Consider the following 20628-nt stretch of genomic DNA (forward strand, 5'->3'; position numbering starts at 1 on the left):
GCAAGATAGGGGTTTAATTATTTGAAGCTTAGAGTTAGATGTTTAAGGGGGATTAGACTTGGCAGAGATGGAGATATTGAGATGTGTTGCTGTATGCTGGATTGATCTGTGCTGAGTGGCAGGGCGGAAATATATTCTGCCCATTGAGGAAGACGAAGACCTGCGAAACGGCGGAAGGCTAAGACTGTATAGTGTTGTGGGAGGAAGGGGTAGAGAGGCCAGTGAAAGGCAGAAAAAACAGAAAAAATCTAGAAAAGGGCAAACAGATAATGATTAAAAGCTGACTTGGAAATTTCATTTGCTCATCCAGCAGCTGGGCTGTGGTTTGTTATCATAAAGGAAGTCCACATGCTTCATTCAGTTCCAGATTTCAGACAAAAAAAAAAAAAAAAAGCTCTGTGCTTAAGAGTTAAAAGTTATTTTCTAAGCTCAAAAGTAATTTATATCCATTTATTCTCTCTTACCTTACTTTGTAAAGGACAAACCTTAAAACAAACGCCAATTTTCTGCCTTGTTTGTAGAGAGAAAAAAACTGGAAAACAATATAGTTTGGGCACTTTTCTAGTAGAAAAAGAGCTCAACATATACTGAAATGTGGGAAATATAAACAACAGCAAACATAAAATAACGTCTTTTTTAAAAGGTACATAGCAGGACTTCCCTGGTGGTCCAGTGGTTAAGACTTCGCCTTCCAATGCAGGGGCTGCGGGTTTGATCCCTGGTCAGGGAGCTCAGATCTCACATGCCTCGCCGCCAAAAAACCAAAACATAAAACAGAAGCGATACTGTAACAAATTCAATAAAGACTTTAAAAATGGTCCACATCAAAAACATCTTTAAAAAAAGGCAGATAGCAAAGGTATTAGTCAATCAGAAATTTAGAATCTGAATGTGTAATGTCGGAAGTTTTGAAGAAAATACATGAGGAAAATATATTATTCTTTAGTTATTTCCGGTAACTTGAGAAAAGTAAGTAAGTGTCTGGGTTCCAAATCAGCAAGTGCTGATTCTGAACTTGAGTGACTTTTTTCTGATAAAGGATGAAGAAACGTTGAATAATAAAACCCTACAAAACCAAATTAAATTTTTAATAAGCTTTTTTTCATATTACATCTGATCCCAGTCAAGAGTAAAGAAAAGAGAACATAAGCCAAGAGAAAATAAAGTTATCGAAGCATTTTTTAAGTATTTGATTTTCAGGATAGACTGGCTTTAAACCTTCCCAAGGTCTACGGACTTTGCTTTTTATTTTATTTTTTTAGTAAGTTGTAAAATAAGTTTTTAAAACAAGTTATCTTAAGAGGAATTTTTCTACATTTTAATGCAACCTTATAAATTCTTTCAAAGACATTTCCAACATAAGATAAGTCATACTGGAAAATGTGAATCATTCCAGAAATAGAGATTTTAGTTTCCTTTCAAACTTCATTTCCTTTTAATATTCATTCACCTGCAGCCCAAATTCTTCATGTATTTTGCCAGATATTATTTATGAATTACAAACGAGGCAATTACGTCCTCTGCTTTATGAGATCACTTAAACTCAAACAAAACAAAACAGAACAAAACACCCTTTTAAGGGTGATGATGGTGATTGCATCTGAGAAGGTCACAGTAGTTATGCTGAGCCCTCCTCTGGAGACACTGGGCAAACATACTCTTTTCTCCTGATTAGGGCAATTTCCACCCCAGAACAGTTTTTGCCACAGCAATAATAAACTAGTTTGGGAGATCCCCAGATACAGGCTCTGAATCTTTGAAAGCCAAACCTCAACAATAAACACACACACACACAAATGTAGGTGAGACATGGTGTCTCTGGCTCGTTTTCCCTTCAGATCCTTCCCAGCTCTCGAAAGCTTCATCATAGCCTAATCGAGCGTTGCAGCACCCAAATAAAATAGATTTTTAAAAAGCCTTCTATTTACTAAGTGCTTTCTGTCAGTTTCTCACCTCTCTCATCACCCCCATTCCACTCACAATTTATTATATAGAGTGTGAACAGTTCTTGGCTTATAGCGAGTATTCAGTAAATGTTGATGATGGGAGTATTAGTGTCATTATCCAGAGACAAACGATGCTCGATATTTAAATCTTAACTGCCTTATCAATGATTACTAGAGAAAATCAAGTGTAAGTTGAATTCTTTCAAATTGCTCTCATGCAAGACATGTGTTTATTTTTAAGCCCAAATGTTATGTCTCTCTAGCCTAGCTACATAAAATAGCTTTGCTCTCAAAGTGAATACCATGGGGAGAAAATGGCCAGGGGACTATTGTAGATTAAAAGAACACAAAGAGACTTAACAACAAAATGCAGTGTAACTTGATTGACTCCAGATCCAGAAATAAAAATCTACACGAGACATTTTGGAAACAATTGGGGAATTCGAATATGGGCTGGGTATGGATGATATTATAGAATTATTAGTTTTATTAGGTATTATAACGGTATTGTGGCTATAAAGAAGGCTGTCTCTATTCTTAGAAAATGCAGGCTGAAATATTTAGGAGTAAAGTATTATGATATCTGTGCAACTTATTTTCAAGTGGCTCAGCAAAAAGTTATATATTTAAGTAAAGAGAAAAAGCAAATGCGACACAATGTTAACAACTGGTGAACCTCAGTGAAAAGTTTATAAGTGTTTATTGTACTATACTTCCAATTTTCTGCAGAGGTAAGATTTTTTTAATAAAAAGTTGGGAATAAAAAATAGCAAAATAAATAGTTTTACTGAAGAAAATACCACACATTTCTTTAAATATTTTACTGTAATAATATACAATTATACATTCTTTTTACTTATTTACACTTCATAAAAGCATACCCACTCAACATAGTTACTCAATCTGAAATTAACTACCTTAAGTACATCATTTAACTTTCAGTGATGATGCATGAATCTCTTTATCTTAAATATAAATCAAAATAGCTTAACACCAGCTTTAAATTAAAGACAATGAGATGCCAGGTGGATCATGAGTTAGTTTCCAACTAAGTTAAAATTTTCAATAATTTCTTTTTTGCTTTTCTTTTTTGTCTAGAATAGTCTGTTTTAAGCTCAAAATAGCATCTTGAAATCCAGGATTTAAGTCTAATACTTTCTTGAAATCTTCCAAAGCATCATCAAAGTATCCTGTACCGGAACCCAAAAAAATGGAAAAGAAAAAACACTGAGTATTTCTATATATTATTCATAGCAAAGTTTGGATACATATACTTTTGCTCTTATATTTACAAGCTTTCAACCACTCCTACTAAAGGAATATTTTCCTCTTGATAATGATGTAGGGATGTTTGAATCACAGTAACTTTGTGTACCCTTACAGATCAATACACTTAAAATTAGTTATGCGTTTACGTACTGGCATTTAACAGGTACATAGCCTAAATCATCACAAAATTTCAACAAAATCGTATCACCTATTTTATATAATTACAGTAAATTAAGAAACAGGAAATAATATTCTTTTTAACACTTTAATGAGAAACGATCCTAACAGTCCCTTTAGTCCAAGAATCTAAAGCCCCTTCACTTTATATTGTCTTGTATGCCTTCAAAGATTTTAACTCAGAAAAGTTTCCCAGGGGATCAGAAGCATTACCCTCATTTCGCAGCTGGGGATGCAGAGGCACAAAGTAATGGGATCACTCTCACTCCGGTGCCCAGGTCCAATTCCCATCCCAGTGCCCCGCTGTGGTCTGTAACACCTACTGAAAGCCTAAAATAAATTCAGGTAGGCTTCCTTTGCTCCAGGCTCTAAACCTAAATTTCACATCACTTTCACACTGGATGATTGCTACATTAGTTTTACAACATTTGAGAGTTCTGAATTCACAGAATACAGTCAAAGACAAAAGGGGGGAAAAAGATTCTTACCCAGCCTATATAATATCAACCCTCTGTTGTAATATGGAACTTCAAAATTGGGTTGGACTTCTATGGCAGATGTGTAGTCATCCATGGCTTCATGAAAATCCACCCTGAAGTACTTGATTTGCCCCCTGTTGTTATATGCAGTAGCCAAATCCTCAGGGCTGCATTTGCTTTAAACAAAAAGTTCACATTAAAAACACAGTGTTGCCAAATTCCTCTTGCTTCCCCTTTCATTCTCTTTTGGGTGTTGTCAAACTCATAGCCTATAACATGCAGTATCTACACTGAAAAACCAAGCGGAAGAAACAAAGTGCAAGGAAATAAAGCAGTGGAGTCAATTTTTGTTTAATCCTGGTTTCTACATTTGCAAGGTTATATAGCACTGCAATGTCAATCTGAAAAGCACATTCATTTTACTGTGTGTTCAAAGCCCCTGTTCATTGTCAACTTGTTTTGTTGAATATAATATGAAAATGTTTATTTTCTAAAGCACATGCCAGTGAGGCAAAGAAGACAGCTCAGAACTGAATGAAGCAAGGAGGGAAAGCCAGCCCAAAGTTCAAGTGTGCTACGGACATGTCATAAAGTGAATCAGTTTTATCCTCAAATTTTTAAATGATCTCAAAACACTGAGATTTTAACTCATTTTCCACCAGTAAAGAAACAGAGGTTAACTCTAAGTGAAAAATCAACATGCTGATCCCTAGGGAGTGCTCTCTGGGGATAGAATCGCCCTCCCTCCAGCCTCAGCAGGTATCCTTCCCAAGGCCAGACTGGCTTCCTGCTAGTGGGACATCATGGCTCTGGTCCACACTGGGGGTCCTGTGTGCAGAAACGGCACCGCATCTGAGGGCTCCAGAGGTGGTCCAAGGAGCTTTGAGTGAGCAGCCTCCTGTGAGTGGTTAGATAGACACCCAGGCAGCTCTGACCAGCCACCAGCTCAACAGGACACACACACACACACACACACACACACACACACACACACACACACACACCAGCCTCTGCTGGACAAATCTTCTACACAGAGAATATCAGTGGGCTCTGCTCCATGTCAGAGATGATTCTGTTTTCCTTTCTTTTTTTTCAAAGAGGATTCTCAAATTTGAACCAAACAGGGAAGATGCAGGCTAAACTCAGCTGTCATTCTTCGTTATACTCCACAGTTCAAAGCCTAGTTCTCAGAAAATATTTGTGACTGCAGTCAGTGTTATTAAAAGTTACTTCTCTTAACCTCTTGATCCTTGAGATCTCAGACAGGGGCTGTAATTACTGCTGTTAGGAGCGGTACTCACAGCCTAGGGGTCTCCTTCAAGTTTAAGTTTCCTAACAATGGAAAGGAATCACTGCAACTTTAGAAAATGTCTGTTTCTGTGAGCTAGGACTGAGAGAGACTGGGTACATGGACACTTCTAGATGCCGCTAGCACCACCGTTAAATCCTAGTGAACAAGAAGGGACACTCCGTTTATCTCTCTCTGTTATGATATAGCTGAACTGCTGCCCAGTAAAGAGTATGAAGAAAAATGCAGCCTCAGGACTCGGTAAGGCTTTAGTCATTAAATTTCTAAGCTTCAAAACTTTGTTATAAGTGTCTTATTATCAGAGGATCATCAAATGTTTGATTTAGAATCAGATCTCATTACAACAAATTCTAAAAGCCTACTCTCCATATGGAAATCGTTTCATATTTTAAAGACATGGGCTAACAGCTAAAGCCGAATTTTTTTAATACTGAGAATTTTGTAATGATAGTGTTTACTTGGATGGAATATAACCAAGTCACCTAATCCAAAAGATTTTTTTTTCTTTGCACTTACTAACTTTAGCAAAGAAAAAAATATATTTGGAAATTAGGTTTATGGCTAAGGCTGCACTTTTGGATGTTAAAAGAAAACGTTATAAACCATTCAGAGTGGCAGGCATACAAAGACTGTGAATACTGTTTCAAAATGATTCACTGACCCATTGTTTTAAAAATAAACGAACCCTAAAAGATATATTTAAGGAAGAAAGTTGAAATGACAGAATTCAGTTTAACCATGAGTTCCTAGAAGAATTTCAGAACTATAAGGAAATTAGAAGGTCCATGCAGGTGTGCTGAGCAACCTTCTGCTAAACCTCCACAGATTTTCTTTCCAATGCTGGTAAGGGGCAGAAATTACATTTGCCACATAACAAATTTGTGCTCTCAGGCTGAGATGAAAAAAGGAGGAGGAGTAACAAGACTAGAGGCATCGATGCCTGTTGCTGACGAATCCTTTTTGAAACCTACTAGATAAGTCTAAAAAATATAACAAACTAGTGCATATAACAAACAAGAAGCAGATTCATAGATATAGAGAACAAACTAGTGGTTACCAGTGGGGAAGGGGGAAGGGGCAATACAGGGGTGGGGTATTAAGAGGTACAAAATATTCGGTATAAAATAAGCTACAAGGGGGCTTCCCTGGTGGCGCAGTGGTTGAGAGTCCGCCTGCCGATGATGCAGGGGACACGGGTTCGTGCCCCCGTCTGGTAGGATCCCACATGCCGCGGAGCAGCTGGGCCCGTGAGCCATGGCCTCTGAGCCTGGGCGTCCGGAGCCTGGGCTCCGCAACGGGAGAGGCCACAACAGTGAGAGGCCCGCGTACCGAAAAAAAAAAAAAAAAAGCTACAAGGATATATTGTACAACACGGGGTATATAACCAATATTTTATAATAGCTATACATGGAGTATAACCTTTAAAAATTGTGAATCACTATACTGTATACCTGTAACATATATTGTACAGCAACTATACTTCAATAAAAAATAAAAAAAAATTTAACCTACTAGATAAGTCTATGCTTAGAGCTTGAAACAAGAATAGAAAACTACATTTTCTATGATTACTAACTTTGGGAGGGGTGGGTACCATCTTATTGCTTGTCCCAAAACTTCTATTAACTATTAGTCTGGTGTATGACTGAAATAAGAAAGCCACTAAATGTTTCTGATTTAATTCCGTGGGAGTTTAACAAACAGGAGAAGAATCATAAGCCTCATACAAATAAGACTAGCGGGCATCCTGTCAAGAAAAATCAAATCCTTGAGGGGAGAGGAGGGTGATCGTGCAGACAGCTCAAAACTGTCAAAAAGCCTGCTCATTCAGCTGCCCTTTCTTTTCTCATCCTGGACCACTCAACACGATCAACAAGAACAACAAAGGCAAAACCTGGAGTACAGCACATGCTACACACTCAAGAATAAATCCAAGATGCTTTGAGAGAGTAGGTATTAGCAGGTGAGGTTGAGACAAGCTGGGACCCGGGACCCTTTGCTGCAGTGCTTGCACCTGGACAAACATCTCCTTGAGCAACAAAATACAAAGAAACTATACGGGACTAAAAAGTTGGTGCAAATTATGGACAAGGTACAAGACCAAAAACAAAAACAAACGCCAACTGCCATTTCTGAAGAGCCGGGAGCAAAAACAAGGTGTCGGGAGCAAAAGCAGGGCACCGCGCATGCCCCCTGCACTCAACGCCCCCAAAGGGGTGGGCAGACCGCCTAAGCCACCCCTCCAGCCAGCCGGACCCCGGACACACCCCCTCCCCTCACCCCTTATAAGGAACCAGCTCGCCCCTCCTCGGGGAGCAAGGGAATCTGTTACTTGTGTTTGCTCCCTCCGGCTGCAGCAGGGGCCCCAAGAAAGCCTTGCCTGAATTTCTTGTCTAGTCTCATCAGTTTCTATTGATTGGGGAAGGCCAAGAACCCTAGTCGGTATCAAGACTGCTAACATCACAAAAAAAAAGACATTACATGTTCTCTGACAGGACACAACACCACCTACAATAGTGTTCTCACCATAATTCTGGATCTGAATTGGATCAAAACAAACCTCAAGATTTAACTACCAACTCACAAGAAATGTAGGAGACAGAGGACCATATTAAATTACATCAGGGGGATGAATTCAGCAAATCCAAAATACGGGAAACTCTCAGGACACATGACCCGGTTTCCTCACCAAATGAACTGCAAGGCAAAAAAATGAAGGGGAGCCTTAAAGGCTAAAAGACTTGACGTGCAACCCGACTTTAACCAACTGCTAAAAACCAACCAAACAAGCAAACAAAACGAAACAACCTTTATTGATCAACCAGGAAAATTCCAAAACTTGACATTAGCAATTATGTGCTAATGATACTGTGGTTACACCTTTTTAAATCCTTAATATCTAGAAATGCACTCTGAAACATCAATGGATGAATAATATGCCCTGGATGAACTGATAATGCTTAAGCCCTGTGATGGTTACCTGGAGGTTCATTACACCATTTCCATATATTTAAATTTTTCACAGTGAAAAACAAAACACCTGCTGTGATGTCGCGGAGCTGCGGTACTGTGTGCTAGCGTGGCCCCCACGGCACCTCGCCCTCACCAGGTCTCGCTCTAAGACTCTGGATCAGAGTAACATAGAATGGGGACGGACACTCGAGGTGAAAGGCAGCCGGCGCCCCGGTGTTCGGACACCTTCATGGGTGTCCCAGAGGAACGCGCAGAGGGCTGCGCTCTAGGATGCTCCCTCACTGCCTTTCTGGAAAGACAAACGTCTGCCCGCTGCGCCGGTGAGCTCGGGTAGCCGAAAACCAGACTAGACGGACCCTGCCGCCCACCTTGCAGAGGTCCCGCTGTGTCCACTTCTCGCGATACTTACCTCCCGGACGCCTCTCCCTCGGAGGCCGCACAGGCGTACTGGCGAACGTAAGCGGAGTACAGCGCTTCGGCCTCCGCGTACTCGCCCTTCTGGAAATGAGCTTGGGCAAGCGCTAGGGTCGTGAGCTTTTCTTGCCCTTGCTGCCCTTCCATAGCGGTCGGAGGCCTAGCTTTCCGTGTAGAACTGGGGTTGATTTCTGAGCGATTACAGGCGGCACGACAAAGCTACTTCCGCACCCCGGAATTTAACTTGACGGCAAAAACCTGGGCTCTAGAAAAGGGGGAATTTTGTGCCTTCCGCGGACCCGTCGTCTCGCGGGATTAATGACGCTGCTGGTGGCGAGCGCAGGTGCTTCAGGAAAGCTTGGGCAGACAGACCCCTGTGAGGTGCAGTTCTCTTGTTACTGCTGGTCTCGCCTGCCTGTCTCCAGAAAAGCAGTAGATCGACTCCCAAACTGGTTTCCAAGTCCGTGGTTACGTGTCGCAAGGAGTTTGCCCTTTGTTACAGTGAATGGTGGGGGCAGGGGGGCGGTGCCGGAAGCGGAAAAGATGTAGGTTTGTTTTATGAATGGCTAAAGGACCCACGGATTTGTTGTAGCACTTTTCCGGTTCCTGCGTCCACCTGCTAGAGGTTGTTCTAAGTAGGCTGTGGTTACACTGAGACATTTTATGTCGAAATCCCATGAGCTTAGTTGTCACATGGACCTGAGTCCAGTTTCAAACACTACCATTTATTAACTCCAAGGCTCTAGACTGCAAACTTATCAACCTTTTTGAACTTCTAGAATAGTGTAAGGATTAATTGAATAGTATTTTGTGTTAATAGTCTGGGGTCGAGGACGTCAGTTTGCATTGCCAGGCCCTTTATGCCAAAGGGAAACCCATGTAGTAATGTATTAAGCACAATATGTTTAATCCAAGTAAGAATTACGTAAAATGAACAGTCCTGAGAGAACAATTCCATTTAACATAGCATTAAAAAGAATAAAATACTTAGGAATTAACCAAGGAGATGAAAGACTTGGTTAGATGAAAACTACAAAACATTGATGAAACAAAGCCATAGACAAACCATGTTCGTACTAAAGCAATCTACAGATTCAATGGAATCCCTATCAAAATCCCAATGATGTTCTTACAGAAATATAAAACTCCATCCTAGAAATCATAAGAAATTTCAAGGGATTCCAAATAGCCAAAACTATCTTGAAAAATAACAAAGCTGGAGGACTTACACATCCTGATTTCAAAACTTACTAAAGCACAGTAATCAAAACAGTGTGGTATTGGCATAAAGACAGTCTTTTCCATAAATGGTGGTGGGAAAACTGGATATATCCACATGCAGAAGAACGAAGTGGGACCTAAATAGCATATTAGAAAATTCACTCAAAATGGACTAAAGACCTAAACGTAAGAGCTAAAGATTAAAAATTCTTAGAAGAAAACATAAAGCAAAAGCTTCATGACATTGGATTTGGCAATGATTTCTTGGCTATGACACCAAAGAGACAGGCAACAAAAGAAAAAATAAACTGGACTTCATGAAAAGTAAAAACTTTTGTGCATTAAAAGACTCAACAAAGTAAATAACCCAGAGAGTAAGAGAAAATATCTGCAAATCATGTATCTGATATGGGTGTGAAATGCAAAGATGGAGGTTCTGTGGAGCAGGTTTGGGCTGGTGTGTCCATCTACTCACAGGACGAAGGGATCTGACATGGCGTCTCCATCACACTTGGGAAGCTCTGGTCTACAGGACACTGGAGGGCCCTGCCCCGTGACTGAGCTGCTGGGCCCAGGCTCAGTTGCTGTCCCTCTCCGACTCTCTTGCCCGGCTTCCACACAGTCCACCTGCACTCGGTGCTTTGCCTGCAGGGTGGCATCATCAAGACTTCCCTCAGCCAGCTCAGCCAGCAATACAACTATAAGATGATCTGCTGAAAGCGTCATGCTTGCCTTTAACCCCACACTGTCATCTGCCTCAAGAAGTGTGGCCACAACAACAGCCTGTGCCCTGAGAAGAAAGTCAAATAAGACTCCTCCACGAGTTCCTACTTCCTCTGCAGGGCAGCCCCCTGCCTGAGCCCCATGGCTAGGGGCCTCAGTAAGGTTTCCCTGTCACTGACTGGGATAGTAAAAATAAATAAATAAATAAAATTTAAAAATATGTGTATACACACACATACACTATACATATATATAGAGAACTTCTAAAACTCAACTTTTCCAGAGTGGGTGTACTACTCTGCATTTCCCCCAGCAATGTATGAGGGTTTCAATTACTCCATATCTTCACCAACACTTGTCAGTTTCAATTCTAGCTATTATAGTGGGTATGTAGAGGTTTCTCATTTTTCTCTAAATTCCTCTATATTTTACTAACTGGAAATTTAAACTGTGCCAAATAAGAAATGAGTAAATAAAATAGAAACTCTAATGTCTACTTTTTCTTTTAATTTTTGAGAAATCTCTTAAAAACAAAGAGCTCTTATTATGAAGAAAACTTACAGAACAGCAATTTCTTCAGTTTCACCTCTTTTTTTTTTTTCTGGCCACACAGCGGCGCTTGCGGGATTTTAGTTCCCCTACCAGGGATCGAGCCTGCACCCTTGACAGTGAAAGCGTGGAGTCCTAACCACTGGATCACAAGGGAATTCCCATTTCACCTCATTTTTTTCTTCTCCTAAATTCAACTGAAATATAAATTAATGCCTTTTATTTTTAAAAAGGTTATTAAGACTATTTTTACTTTCTCATCTATACTCTTTATGTACTTTTGAAATTTTCTCACATGAACATATGTTAGTTTTACACTCAAAAACCAGTAAGTGGGACTTCCCTGGTGGCACAGTGGTTAAGAATTCACCTGCCAATGCAGGGGACACGGGTTCCAGCCCTGGTCCACGAAGATCCCACATGCTGCGGAGCAACTAAGCCCATGCGCCACAACTACTGAGCCTGCGCTCTAGAGCCTGTGAGCCACAACTACTGAGCCCACGTGCCACAACTACTGAAGCCCGCACGCCTAGAGCCCGTGCTCCACAACGAGAAGCCACCGCAATGAGAAGCCCGTGCACCGCAACGAAGAGTAGCCCCCGCTCGCTGCAACTAGAGAAAGCCCGCGTGCAGCAACGAAGGCCCAATGCAGCCAATAAATAAATAAATAATTTTTTTTTTTAAAAAAACAGTGTTAATGTCTTTTAAAAAACGAACTGAGAAAATGATAAGAATAGGCAGTAGGGGACAACGTAATATTGCTATTTTTCATTTTAGAAACTCCGTAGCAATATTTTGGAGCTATAACATCATCAAATTAGGTATTCTTGATTTTCCATTAAAAATCTGGGAACAATGTTTCCCCATTTCTAAATGTGAACTCTGTATGATCTCTAAGGAGTAATTCACTGCAGCCTCCAGTCATCAGACATTTGCCTAGTATCTTTAATAAATTGTTGTTGTTTTCCTGTAGGTAGCAAAAGTGATATTGTACAACTACTGTACCTCCTGTCCCTATCTCCCCTTATCCACTCTGGAGCCCAATGCCCTTCGACCCAACCCCCACCAAAATATTTACATCAAAACAAGACAAATACCATGTTAGCATGAGTTATAGATAAAGAAAACAGGATAAATACAATTTTTACCTCAACATTTATTATTTTTATGTTTTTTCACTAATACCACATAAAACCTAAGATCTCAGCTCTTAGAATACAAAAAGATAATTTCAAGTGTATGTTAGCAAAAACACGTATGTAATATATATATAATACATATATAAAATAAAATCCGCACTTGTGCACGACAGCAGGTCAACAATGCTATGCTGCTTGTTCGCACGCTGTTTATTTGTATGGCTTTATCAATCAGCTCGATCATCTCAATAGTTTGGCCTACCGTGCTACTTTGAACCTTAACATAATTCAGGCCCAATTTTACGATAAAGAAAAGCATTACTTAAAGGGAGTCAGCTCATGTTTATTACAAGAAGAGAACCACCTTTATTATAATGTCTTCAATATACTGCCTCATTCCGTCTATCCAAATTCTCTCCAAGTGTTTGTTGTATATAGACAATATTGCTTCTCACTGCCCCTTTAATCAGGGGAGAATCTGTTGGTGGTGTTATCCTGAAATTTCCTTCATGTTGAATAAAACCAATTTTCAAGCAGGACAAAGGTCTGTCCCCAAGACATTACGGCAGATCCCTAAAACATTCACAGATATAAATCCCAAATAGTCATAAGCTTTTACAGTAGTTGGAAAGATATGTCTGTGTGTGTACATATATATATATATATATATATATATATATATATATATACACACACATATATATATGTGTATATGCATGTGGGTATATGTATGTGTAGAAGTATATATACATACATACACACATATACATATGTGATAATCTAGGTCTACAAGGTATGAGAGGTTGTTTTTAGAGATTTTGGTTTCTTGATTAAACTGAACAAGAAGTAGTGACAACAACTCGGGATCTATCTGAAATAATTAGTTGGAGGAAAAATTCTAGCGCTTAGGTAGCAAGGAATTAGTGGCAAATGAGAAGGCTCCAGAAGAGAGTTCCCATAAGATACGTTAGGAAAAGTCTGAGGAGTCAACAGCTGATCTGGGAATTGAAGCAAATGGGAGTGTAATCAACAAGCAACAGTAAGGGCTAGAGAATGGCAATCTAACTTTGCGTTCTCAGCTGATTTCTGGGATGAGAAAGGAAAGAAGAGATATTCAGGCATCAGACCATGGACCAAGAATCACAACTCTGAACAGGCAGTCCTGCAGGAATTCCTAAACCTACATCCCTGAAAACCTCTCTCTCATTGATGAAGCAGAGAATAGTTTCATTCCTGAAAAGAGAAAGTCTTGTGGGAAGATGTAATTAAGTTCAACAGGAGATATATTCCCTAGGGCTGATATCTTAGTTAGGATGTTGTTTTCTGATTTGGGGGAATACTGCATTCTGTTACAGACAAAAACAAATGAGATAGATGAAATTCACTGTCTTAAACTTAGATAAGTTAGAAACTTATGAGACATGTTAGACAAAGTAAATAGAGCATATATGTGTGACTATACCTAATATTGACAAGGCACTAAAAATACAAAAGGCAACCAAGGCACTAAATATTCACGGCACACTAGGTATGCATAAGATTTATCAAGAGCTCAATATGCGGGAGGTCTTAATTCAATTACCCACTGATGACACTTATTCTGGTCTGTCCTCTGCCCAGGAAATACAACTGAACCCACAACTGCTCAGCAGGCTCACTGGCACCTACAGCTATGACCAGGTAAAACTGCCTTTTCTATTGAGCAAATGTGCCTCACTGGCCTCGGGCACACTCCACTCGATCGGTCCCCCGGCTCAAATCTCAGCTCTGGTCCTCTTCCTAGCCACACTATCAGGGGGAAGGCGATGAGGCAGAGTAAGAGTCAGGGCATAAGAACAGATTACAACTCAGGAATCAGGAACTGTGCTCTCTCTACCTGACTGGCATCCTATACTAATAGTGTTAATCTATCCCATCACTCTCTCCTTGTTCTTCACTGTATACTTCAAGTTGATTCAATAAACCATGTGATTTGCGCTTGTAACCCTTTCTGGTCCGTGACCTCTGGAATGGCTTGCTTGGTGGTGTATTTGGAGGCTACCGTTATATCAAGGCAACTTCCCAAAAGGCACGAGAACACAGTCAGAGACTTCGAAGATTTCTGGTCTTCTCATTTTATTTACGCACAGGAGCCTGCTATCTATGACGAGCTCATTTAAGCTCTAAACCTCTTCTCATAGCTCACTATTCTCCATCTGCATCAGGCTTAACTTGGATCTAAAGGACCAGAAACATATCACATTGAGAGAGTTAACTAACCTAAGTATTGAAGCTGCAATAACAACCTTGCATATTTCTCTTTGCTGCCTCTGCTAAATATCAACCAAACTTTCAGCAAATAATCTTGACGGAATAGTGCTTAAGTCTGGCCTGAAACCGTAAAATGAGAGGAAGTAAGATCGTGAGAAATGGAGAATATTATTAGCTACATAAAACAGGTAAGAAATTACCCATTACTGATTACAATTTTTTTTTTTTAATTAATGACAGTAAGTCAAAACAGATGCATATTGAGAATCACTCCCCACAACCCAAGAGTTGTTTAAAGAAAGGATCCAGCTTGGTGACAATGTTTCAAGTAAAACTACAGCTACAAACTAGATGTTTTTGTATAAATGTATATCATTATAAATACAGCTAAGTGTTTGGCACAACAATATGAAGAGTAAAATGCCAAATGTCATCTCTTAGATGAAACTAAAAGGGTAGATTAAAAAGGACAAGCTATGTAAAAATTAAGCTATTAGAAACAGTTCAAATTGTAAAAAACTATTATGTCTTAAAATGCCTTCTCTTCACTTCTGAAAATAAAATAGAGAAGACTTTCAATGCTTATTTAATTAAACACAGCTAGAGACAGTGCTCATTTTGGTATTACAACTGTTTAACCTCCGTCTAATACAGGTTATGTCAGTTCCCTAAAATCAACTTTGCCCCATTCCCATGTTTCCCCCATCCCTCCCTGCTAGTAACCGTGACACTGTGAGAAAAATTTTCTTATTTGGAATATTTCCATAGTATCATATAACCAATCACAAGATAGATAAATAGATAGGTAGATAAATAAGACAGGCAGATAATATGGTCCATTGCCATACATTTATATGACAATCAGCATCATTATTTCATGGCTGTATTTTTACACAAAATTTTATATATGTATATATTATGTATTTTATATATAGAGAGAAATTTTTTATAAAAATACAACTGAAATAATGATGCTTATTTACATAAAGTCAACATTGTTATGTAAACACTCCTATTATATATGCAGTTTGTCATTTCTTCATCCCACTGCGCTATGGCATAAGGGACAGAAGTTATAGTTACTTATTTCCTGAGCCAGGACACAGTGCTTGCACACACTGCATGTCCAGAATTGATATTCAGTGACCGGGTTTCCTGTGGCAACACAGGTTGGCAGCTTCCCTTCTCCTCTGTAAAATAAGAGGGGACAATTATACTTTGAAACTTCTAATTCCTTAAAACTTCATTACACTACAAAAACTGAAGAATGAAAAGCATTTCAAGATAAGTTTCAAATAAAAAACTTTCCTTACAATGAGAAAATCAAGTATTAATACACTTATAAGACTAAATTAAATAGGGTATAATGTTAAGGTAGATTACTTCAAGATTTAGTGCTTTAATTATTATATTACACTATTTAGATATAAAAATCCAAGCTTCTGGTAAGGTGTTATAGAATGACATCTACTAGTTACATTTAGCCTACCCTTCAAGAAGGCTGTCCAATTCAGATTTTCTGTTATCTTTTGGAGTATGTTTGGTGAAGATTTCCAGAGCAAGATTTTCATATTGCTGTTTCTGTTCCAAACTGAGGGTCTCTAAAGATTCAAGTTTAATAAAAGCTTTTGAACAAGTGCCAAAAGCCCTACTGGCACATGCACAGAGTGCTAACAGAGAGTAGATCTCAACGGCAGGGATAATGTCTTCATAGTCTCTCAGGTGAAGAGCTAGGAAAGAGAAGACAATTTGGATTTTTTAAAGCAATCATGATATCTTGAACATGCATGGGAAAAAATCTACGTTAAGCTGTTTCAGTTTAACCTACAGGAACTTTAGCAAGCTTAAAGAAAACAATGGTACGTGCCCAGAGAACAAGTAGGAGGAAGGAGGCTCCAGGATCTCCACATTCTGTAACTCCAGCTAACAGCTCAGGGCCTATAAAAATAACCATCATCGAAGGATGCACATGGCTGTGCCACTTAGAAATATATACACAGACCAAAAATAATTGGTGTCAAAACACCCATCTTTTGTTGCATATAAATATGTTAGAATTTCTGTGGATTCTCAAGATATCATGTTTCTTTTTGTTAAAAAAGCAAAGCATGAAATCATATGTTTTCTCTTTGTGTTTCTTTGAACAGATTATTGCTTTTGTTTGTCTTACTGAAACAACAGAACTTTGAGAAAAAAAGAAGTGAAAATGAGACTGCAAGTTGTCAGTTCAGACAATTTATTTTGCCAGCTACCATACCTTATTTTCAATTTTTCTATGCTGGAGATATAATCTCTTTCTTTAAAATGCACTGCACAATTAATATCAGATTGGTAACCAAATTGTATCTTTTTATTCTCTAGACCTTGCAATCTTAAAAATATCTTGTTATAGTATGATATTGGAAATTTCACAAAACAATTTAAAACAACATAATCATGTATTTTACAACTAGATTCCTATAAACTGGTGTTGGGGTCAAGTGTTTACAACAAAGTTCAGTGGAAGAAATTTACAAAAAGGAAATTCATTGAGTTACAATAAAGCATACCCTCTAATTTCACAGGTTCACAGGCAATAATTTACAGAGTACACATTGTTTCAGATCATTTTATCACTGAACGACAACCATATTAAAGCATATGGATATCTTCACCCAGTAGGTAAAGAATCTCAAGTTAAAAGTCCAACTGATCTTGTAATATAGTAAGTCTAGATACTGTGCATAAATTATATAAAATACAACTATTTTAAACAGTGCATAACTTATATCACATATTAATCAGTTAAAATTCAATGAAGGTAAGTTATAAACATACAAAAATAAAAATGATTCCTATGTATAGCTGATAATCAATTAGAAAAAAAGGTACATTCCCCAGTGCTAACAATGACAAAAACAGGAATCAGCTACAAAAGAAATGTACAGAACATACAATAAAACTACAGAACTTTAGAGAGAAACACAGATATACAAAATGTTTTTAAAAGTTGATGTTTCTGGATGAGAAAACTCAATATTATAAATATATCAATGATCCCAATATTAATACATTAAATTAATGCAATTCTAATTCAAAATCCACTAGGACTTCACTGAAACTCTTCCCACCTTCAAAAAGATTCTAAAGTTAATCTGAACGAACAAATGCAAGCAAATACCCAAAATGTTTTTCATAAAAGAAGAGGAATGAAGGATAACCGATATTCCAGATATTAAAATGTAAAAGTTAGGTAAATAAGAGAAAGTACAGACACAGAGGTCCATGTCTAGAAAATAACAGCCTAGGAAGAGATTAACAAAATGTGTGAATTTAGTTTCATAAAGGTAGAATTTCAAATCCGTGAGGGATGAATAAGTTTTTAATAAATGGTTTTGGAATAACTAAGAAGTTAAAATAAAATACAATATTTAATAACCTTGAAGTGAAGGACTTCCTCAGCATGACCCCATCAAGACTGATTGATAGGACTATGTAAAAAGCCACTGTCAATATCATCATCATGACTACCACTTCTCGAGGGCTCACAATATCCAGGCACTATAATAAGTAAATTTTCTTTTCATAAATTTCTCACTTAATCCTCAAAACAACCCTATGAAGAAGATCCTATTATCCCTACTTTTCACAAAAAGAAACTGAAGCTTAGAGAGGTTAAGTAATTGTAACTTATAAGTGCCAGGGAAAATCAACAGATATGACAGAGGGTTACTATATATAATTTCTAAAGAGCTCTTACAAAAATAATGAATAAAGAAAAAGAAAAGTCATCACTATAGAATTCCAGAAACATTCAAATAAAAGAATTTCTCTAAGAAGGTTTCTTTGAAAGATGATGCCGTTGTACTATAGATTGATGATGTATTGGGGTATGATGTGTGCCGGTGATGGCTATTTCACAGTGGCCCAACCAATGTGACCCAGGGTGGGTAGTGACAGTGCCGGCAATGCTGTCATGGCCCATCTGAAAGCGCTGTAACAATTTAGTCATTCATATGCTTTGGTTTATAACATAATTCTCATAACTATGCTCTTTTGGAGTTAACCTATCTAAACTTGAAGATATTGTTAATCCAGAAATGAAGATCCTGATACTACCTGTAAATAACCTTCTATAAATTACAGTACATAAATACGATGGCACATTATATAGGTATTAAAAATGACAACATAGATCGACATTTATCGACGTAGAAAGATAACTGCAATATACTGTTGAGGGTAAAAATCAAACTCAGGAGCAACATACATTGTGTGATATTATTTTAAATAAAACTGTACACAATTTTATAGGCTTGGAAAATATGTCTAAAAGGAGGTTCACCCAAATGTTAGCAATGATTGTCTCTGAATTATAAGATTATTTTACCTTTTTTGTATTTTTTTCTGTTTTGGTTGAAATTGTTATGTAAGTATCAATTTTATAAAAAACATTTAACACACAGTTAAATGCTATAGAAATCTATCTACTAATATCGAAATATTTTACAACATATCATTATGTTTTTTTAAAAGTACACAAAAGTATGGTTTATTATACTCTCAATATTTTAAAAAAACAAATTAGTTCTAAATATACTTATTTTAATTTAAATATATATTTTATATAATTATTATACATAATGTAATACATATTACAGATATTAAATATGTAAATATTTATAGTTTATATTTTATATATATATATATATATATATACACATACACACACACACACACACACACACACACACACACAAGGATATGAACTGGGCTATTAAGTGTTTAAGTGATAGTGAATGCTATAAATGTTCTTTTTGCTTACCTCAAACTTCTGGTTTTTCTGTGAACCGTATATATTTCTTTCCATGTATTAAAAAATAAAAAGAACTTCAAAAAGGGAGTGTGAAAAACAGATCATAAACAGCAAATCTCAAATATATGAAAATAAATCCACAGAAAAAAAGTGTTATTGAAATTAATATAAGGGCAACTTGAAGGAGCTAGCCCTTCATCTACAATTTATGATTTTTTAGACATGTTATATACATTAGGTAACATGCCCACCTGTCTTCAATGCATTGTCAACATAGCCCTCGTAGAGCTGCCTCTGCGCCAGTATGAAGAAGTGGTAAGCCTCAGCCCCTCTCCAAGCATTATCTGTGAAACGACTAGTTGTAGACAGAACTTCTTCTTCCAGCAAACCAGCCAAAGCAGAAGTGGCCTACAAGTAAAGCAGACCCACTTTTTCTGTCAGCACAACCCTAACAATGGTCCTTCCAATAGAGATGATTTCTGAAACTGGTATATCAATACATTAAAATAGCTCAGTTAGCAGATTTTATCATTATAAAACTGTCACTACAGACTTAATGTCTCCATTATAATTCACATTTTGTTAAATTGATATGATCGAATTTTTTCTTCAGTTTTATTGAGGTATAATTGACAAATCAAATTGTAAGATATTTAAAGTGTACTTCGTGGTGATTTGTATACGGGTACATTGTGAAAGAACTCTCCTCCCCATAGTAACATCAAATTTTTAAATAGAATTGATTAAACTTTAAGTTAATGTAAGGCTTATCTGCACATTAAAATAATATATATATTCTAGGAAAGTTTTTAAAACTCACTGATTAGAAAGGATTTACCAAGTAAGGAATTTAAGCAAAGATTACAGATTAGTAAAAAAATATAATTTTCAATATTTCCAAGTTGAAATGTCTAAATGTGAGCAGTAATTCCAAATCAGTCATTCCTTTTCCTCATATCATTTAAGAAAATAAATGCAAACAAGTAAATTAAATGGCCTGTCCATAAAGAGAAGTTTGATAGTTCTTTTTTCCTTAAACACTTCAGATGGCTTAATGTTACTTAATGTTACCTTACCTCTGAGCTCTTTCCTTTAACTTTTCCTCGCTGGGCATTTTTCATTTGCTCATGGTACTGCTCTATAAGTAAAGCTGATAGTACATAGAGCTTCTTAACACGTAAAGGTTTAGTTCTTTTCTTTGCCTCTTCATCTGCAATCTTTAAACATTTAAAGAATTGGGGGAAAATATTTCTTAATCTATACTTGTACAAATATTATCATTTCTGAAATACGATTCTCTAAAAACAGGAGGGAAGTCAGTATGGTGGAATATAAATACCACCCATTTTCTTTTCCATAGTACTGATAAGTACTTAGTTCTTTC

The 20628-nt window shown here is 37.5% G+C and overlaps 2 protein-coding genes across 7 annotated transcripts in view; both read right to left on the reverse strand.

The window, feature by feature from the left end:
- Positions 1 to 825: 825 nt before the first annotated feature.
- Positions 826 to 9043, reverse strand: TTC32 (tetratricopeptide repeat domain 32). Its single transcript, XM_032653425.1, has 3 exons — positions 8563 to 9043; positions 3881 to 4047; positions 826 to 3136 (listed from the first exon to the last, which is right to left on the reverse strand). The coding sequence occupies exons 1-3, from the start codon at positions 8712 to 8714 to the stop codon at positions 3009 to 3011; spliced, it is 447 nt and encodes a 148-aa protein (XP_032509316.1). The 5' UTR covers positions 8715 to 9043; the 3' UTR covers positions 826 to 3008.
- Positions 9044 to 12198: 3155 nt separating this feature from the next.
- The window catches only part of WDR35 (WD repeat domain 35), a 63545-nt gene continuing 55115 nt past the window's right edge, over positions 12199 to 20628 (reverse strand). For all 6 annotated transcript variants that reach the window (XM_032653192.1, XM_032653195.1, XM_032653193.1 and 3 more), the window contains 4 exons: positions 20321 to 20461; positions 19496 to 19652; positions 15939 to 16179; positions 12199 to 15639 (listed from right to left, as the gene is read on the reverse strand). In XM_032653192.1, coding sequence (XP_032509083.1) covers positions 15489 to 15639; positions 15939 to 16179; positions 19496 to 19652; positions 20321 to 20461 — 690 coding nt within the window. In that variant the 3' untranslated portion in view covers positions 12199 to 15488. The remainder of the gene's footprint in view (positions 15640 to 15938; positions 16180 to 19495; positions 19653 to 20320; positions 20462 to 20628) is intronic.

Source organism: Phocoena sinus, chromosome 13 (assembly GCF_008692025.1).
Source record: "Phocoena sinus isolate mPhoSin1 chromosome 13, mPhoSin1.pri, whole genome shotgun sequence".
Taxonomy (NCBI): Eukaryota; Metazoa; Chordata; class Mammalia; order Artiodactyla; family Phocoenidae; genus Phocoena; species Phocoena sinus.

What these genes read in the sequence shown, in the direction of transcription:
- TTC32 (XM_032653425.1), bottom strand. Translation starts at nt 8,714, where the DNA reads ATGGAAGGGCAGCAAGGGCAAGAAAAGCTCACGACCCTAGCGCTTGCC. An exon ending in GAGGGAGAGGCGTCCGGGAG is followed by an intron (nt 4,048 to 8,562) that starts GTAAGTATCGCG and finishes TTTTGTTTAAAG; the next exon opens with CAAATGCAGCCCTGAGGATT. An exon ending in GTTGATATTATATAGGCTGG is followed by an intron (nt 3,137 to 3,880) that starts GTAAGAATCTTT and finishes GTTCCGGTACAG; the next exon opens with GATACTTTGATGATGCTTTG.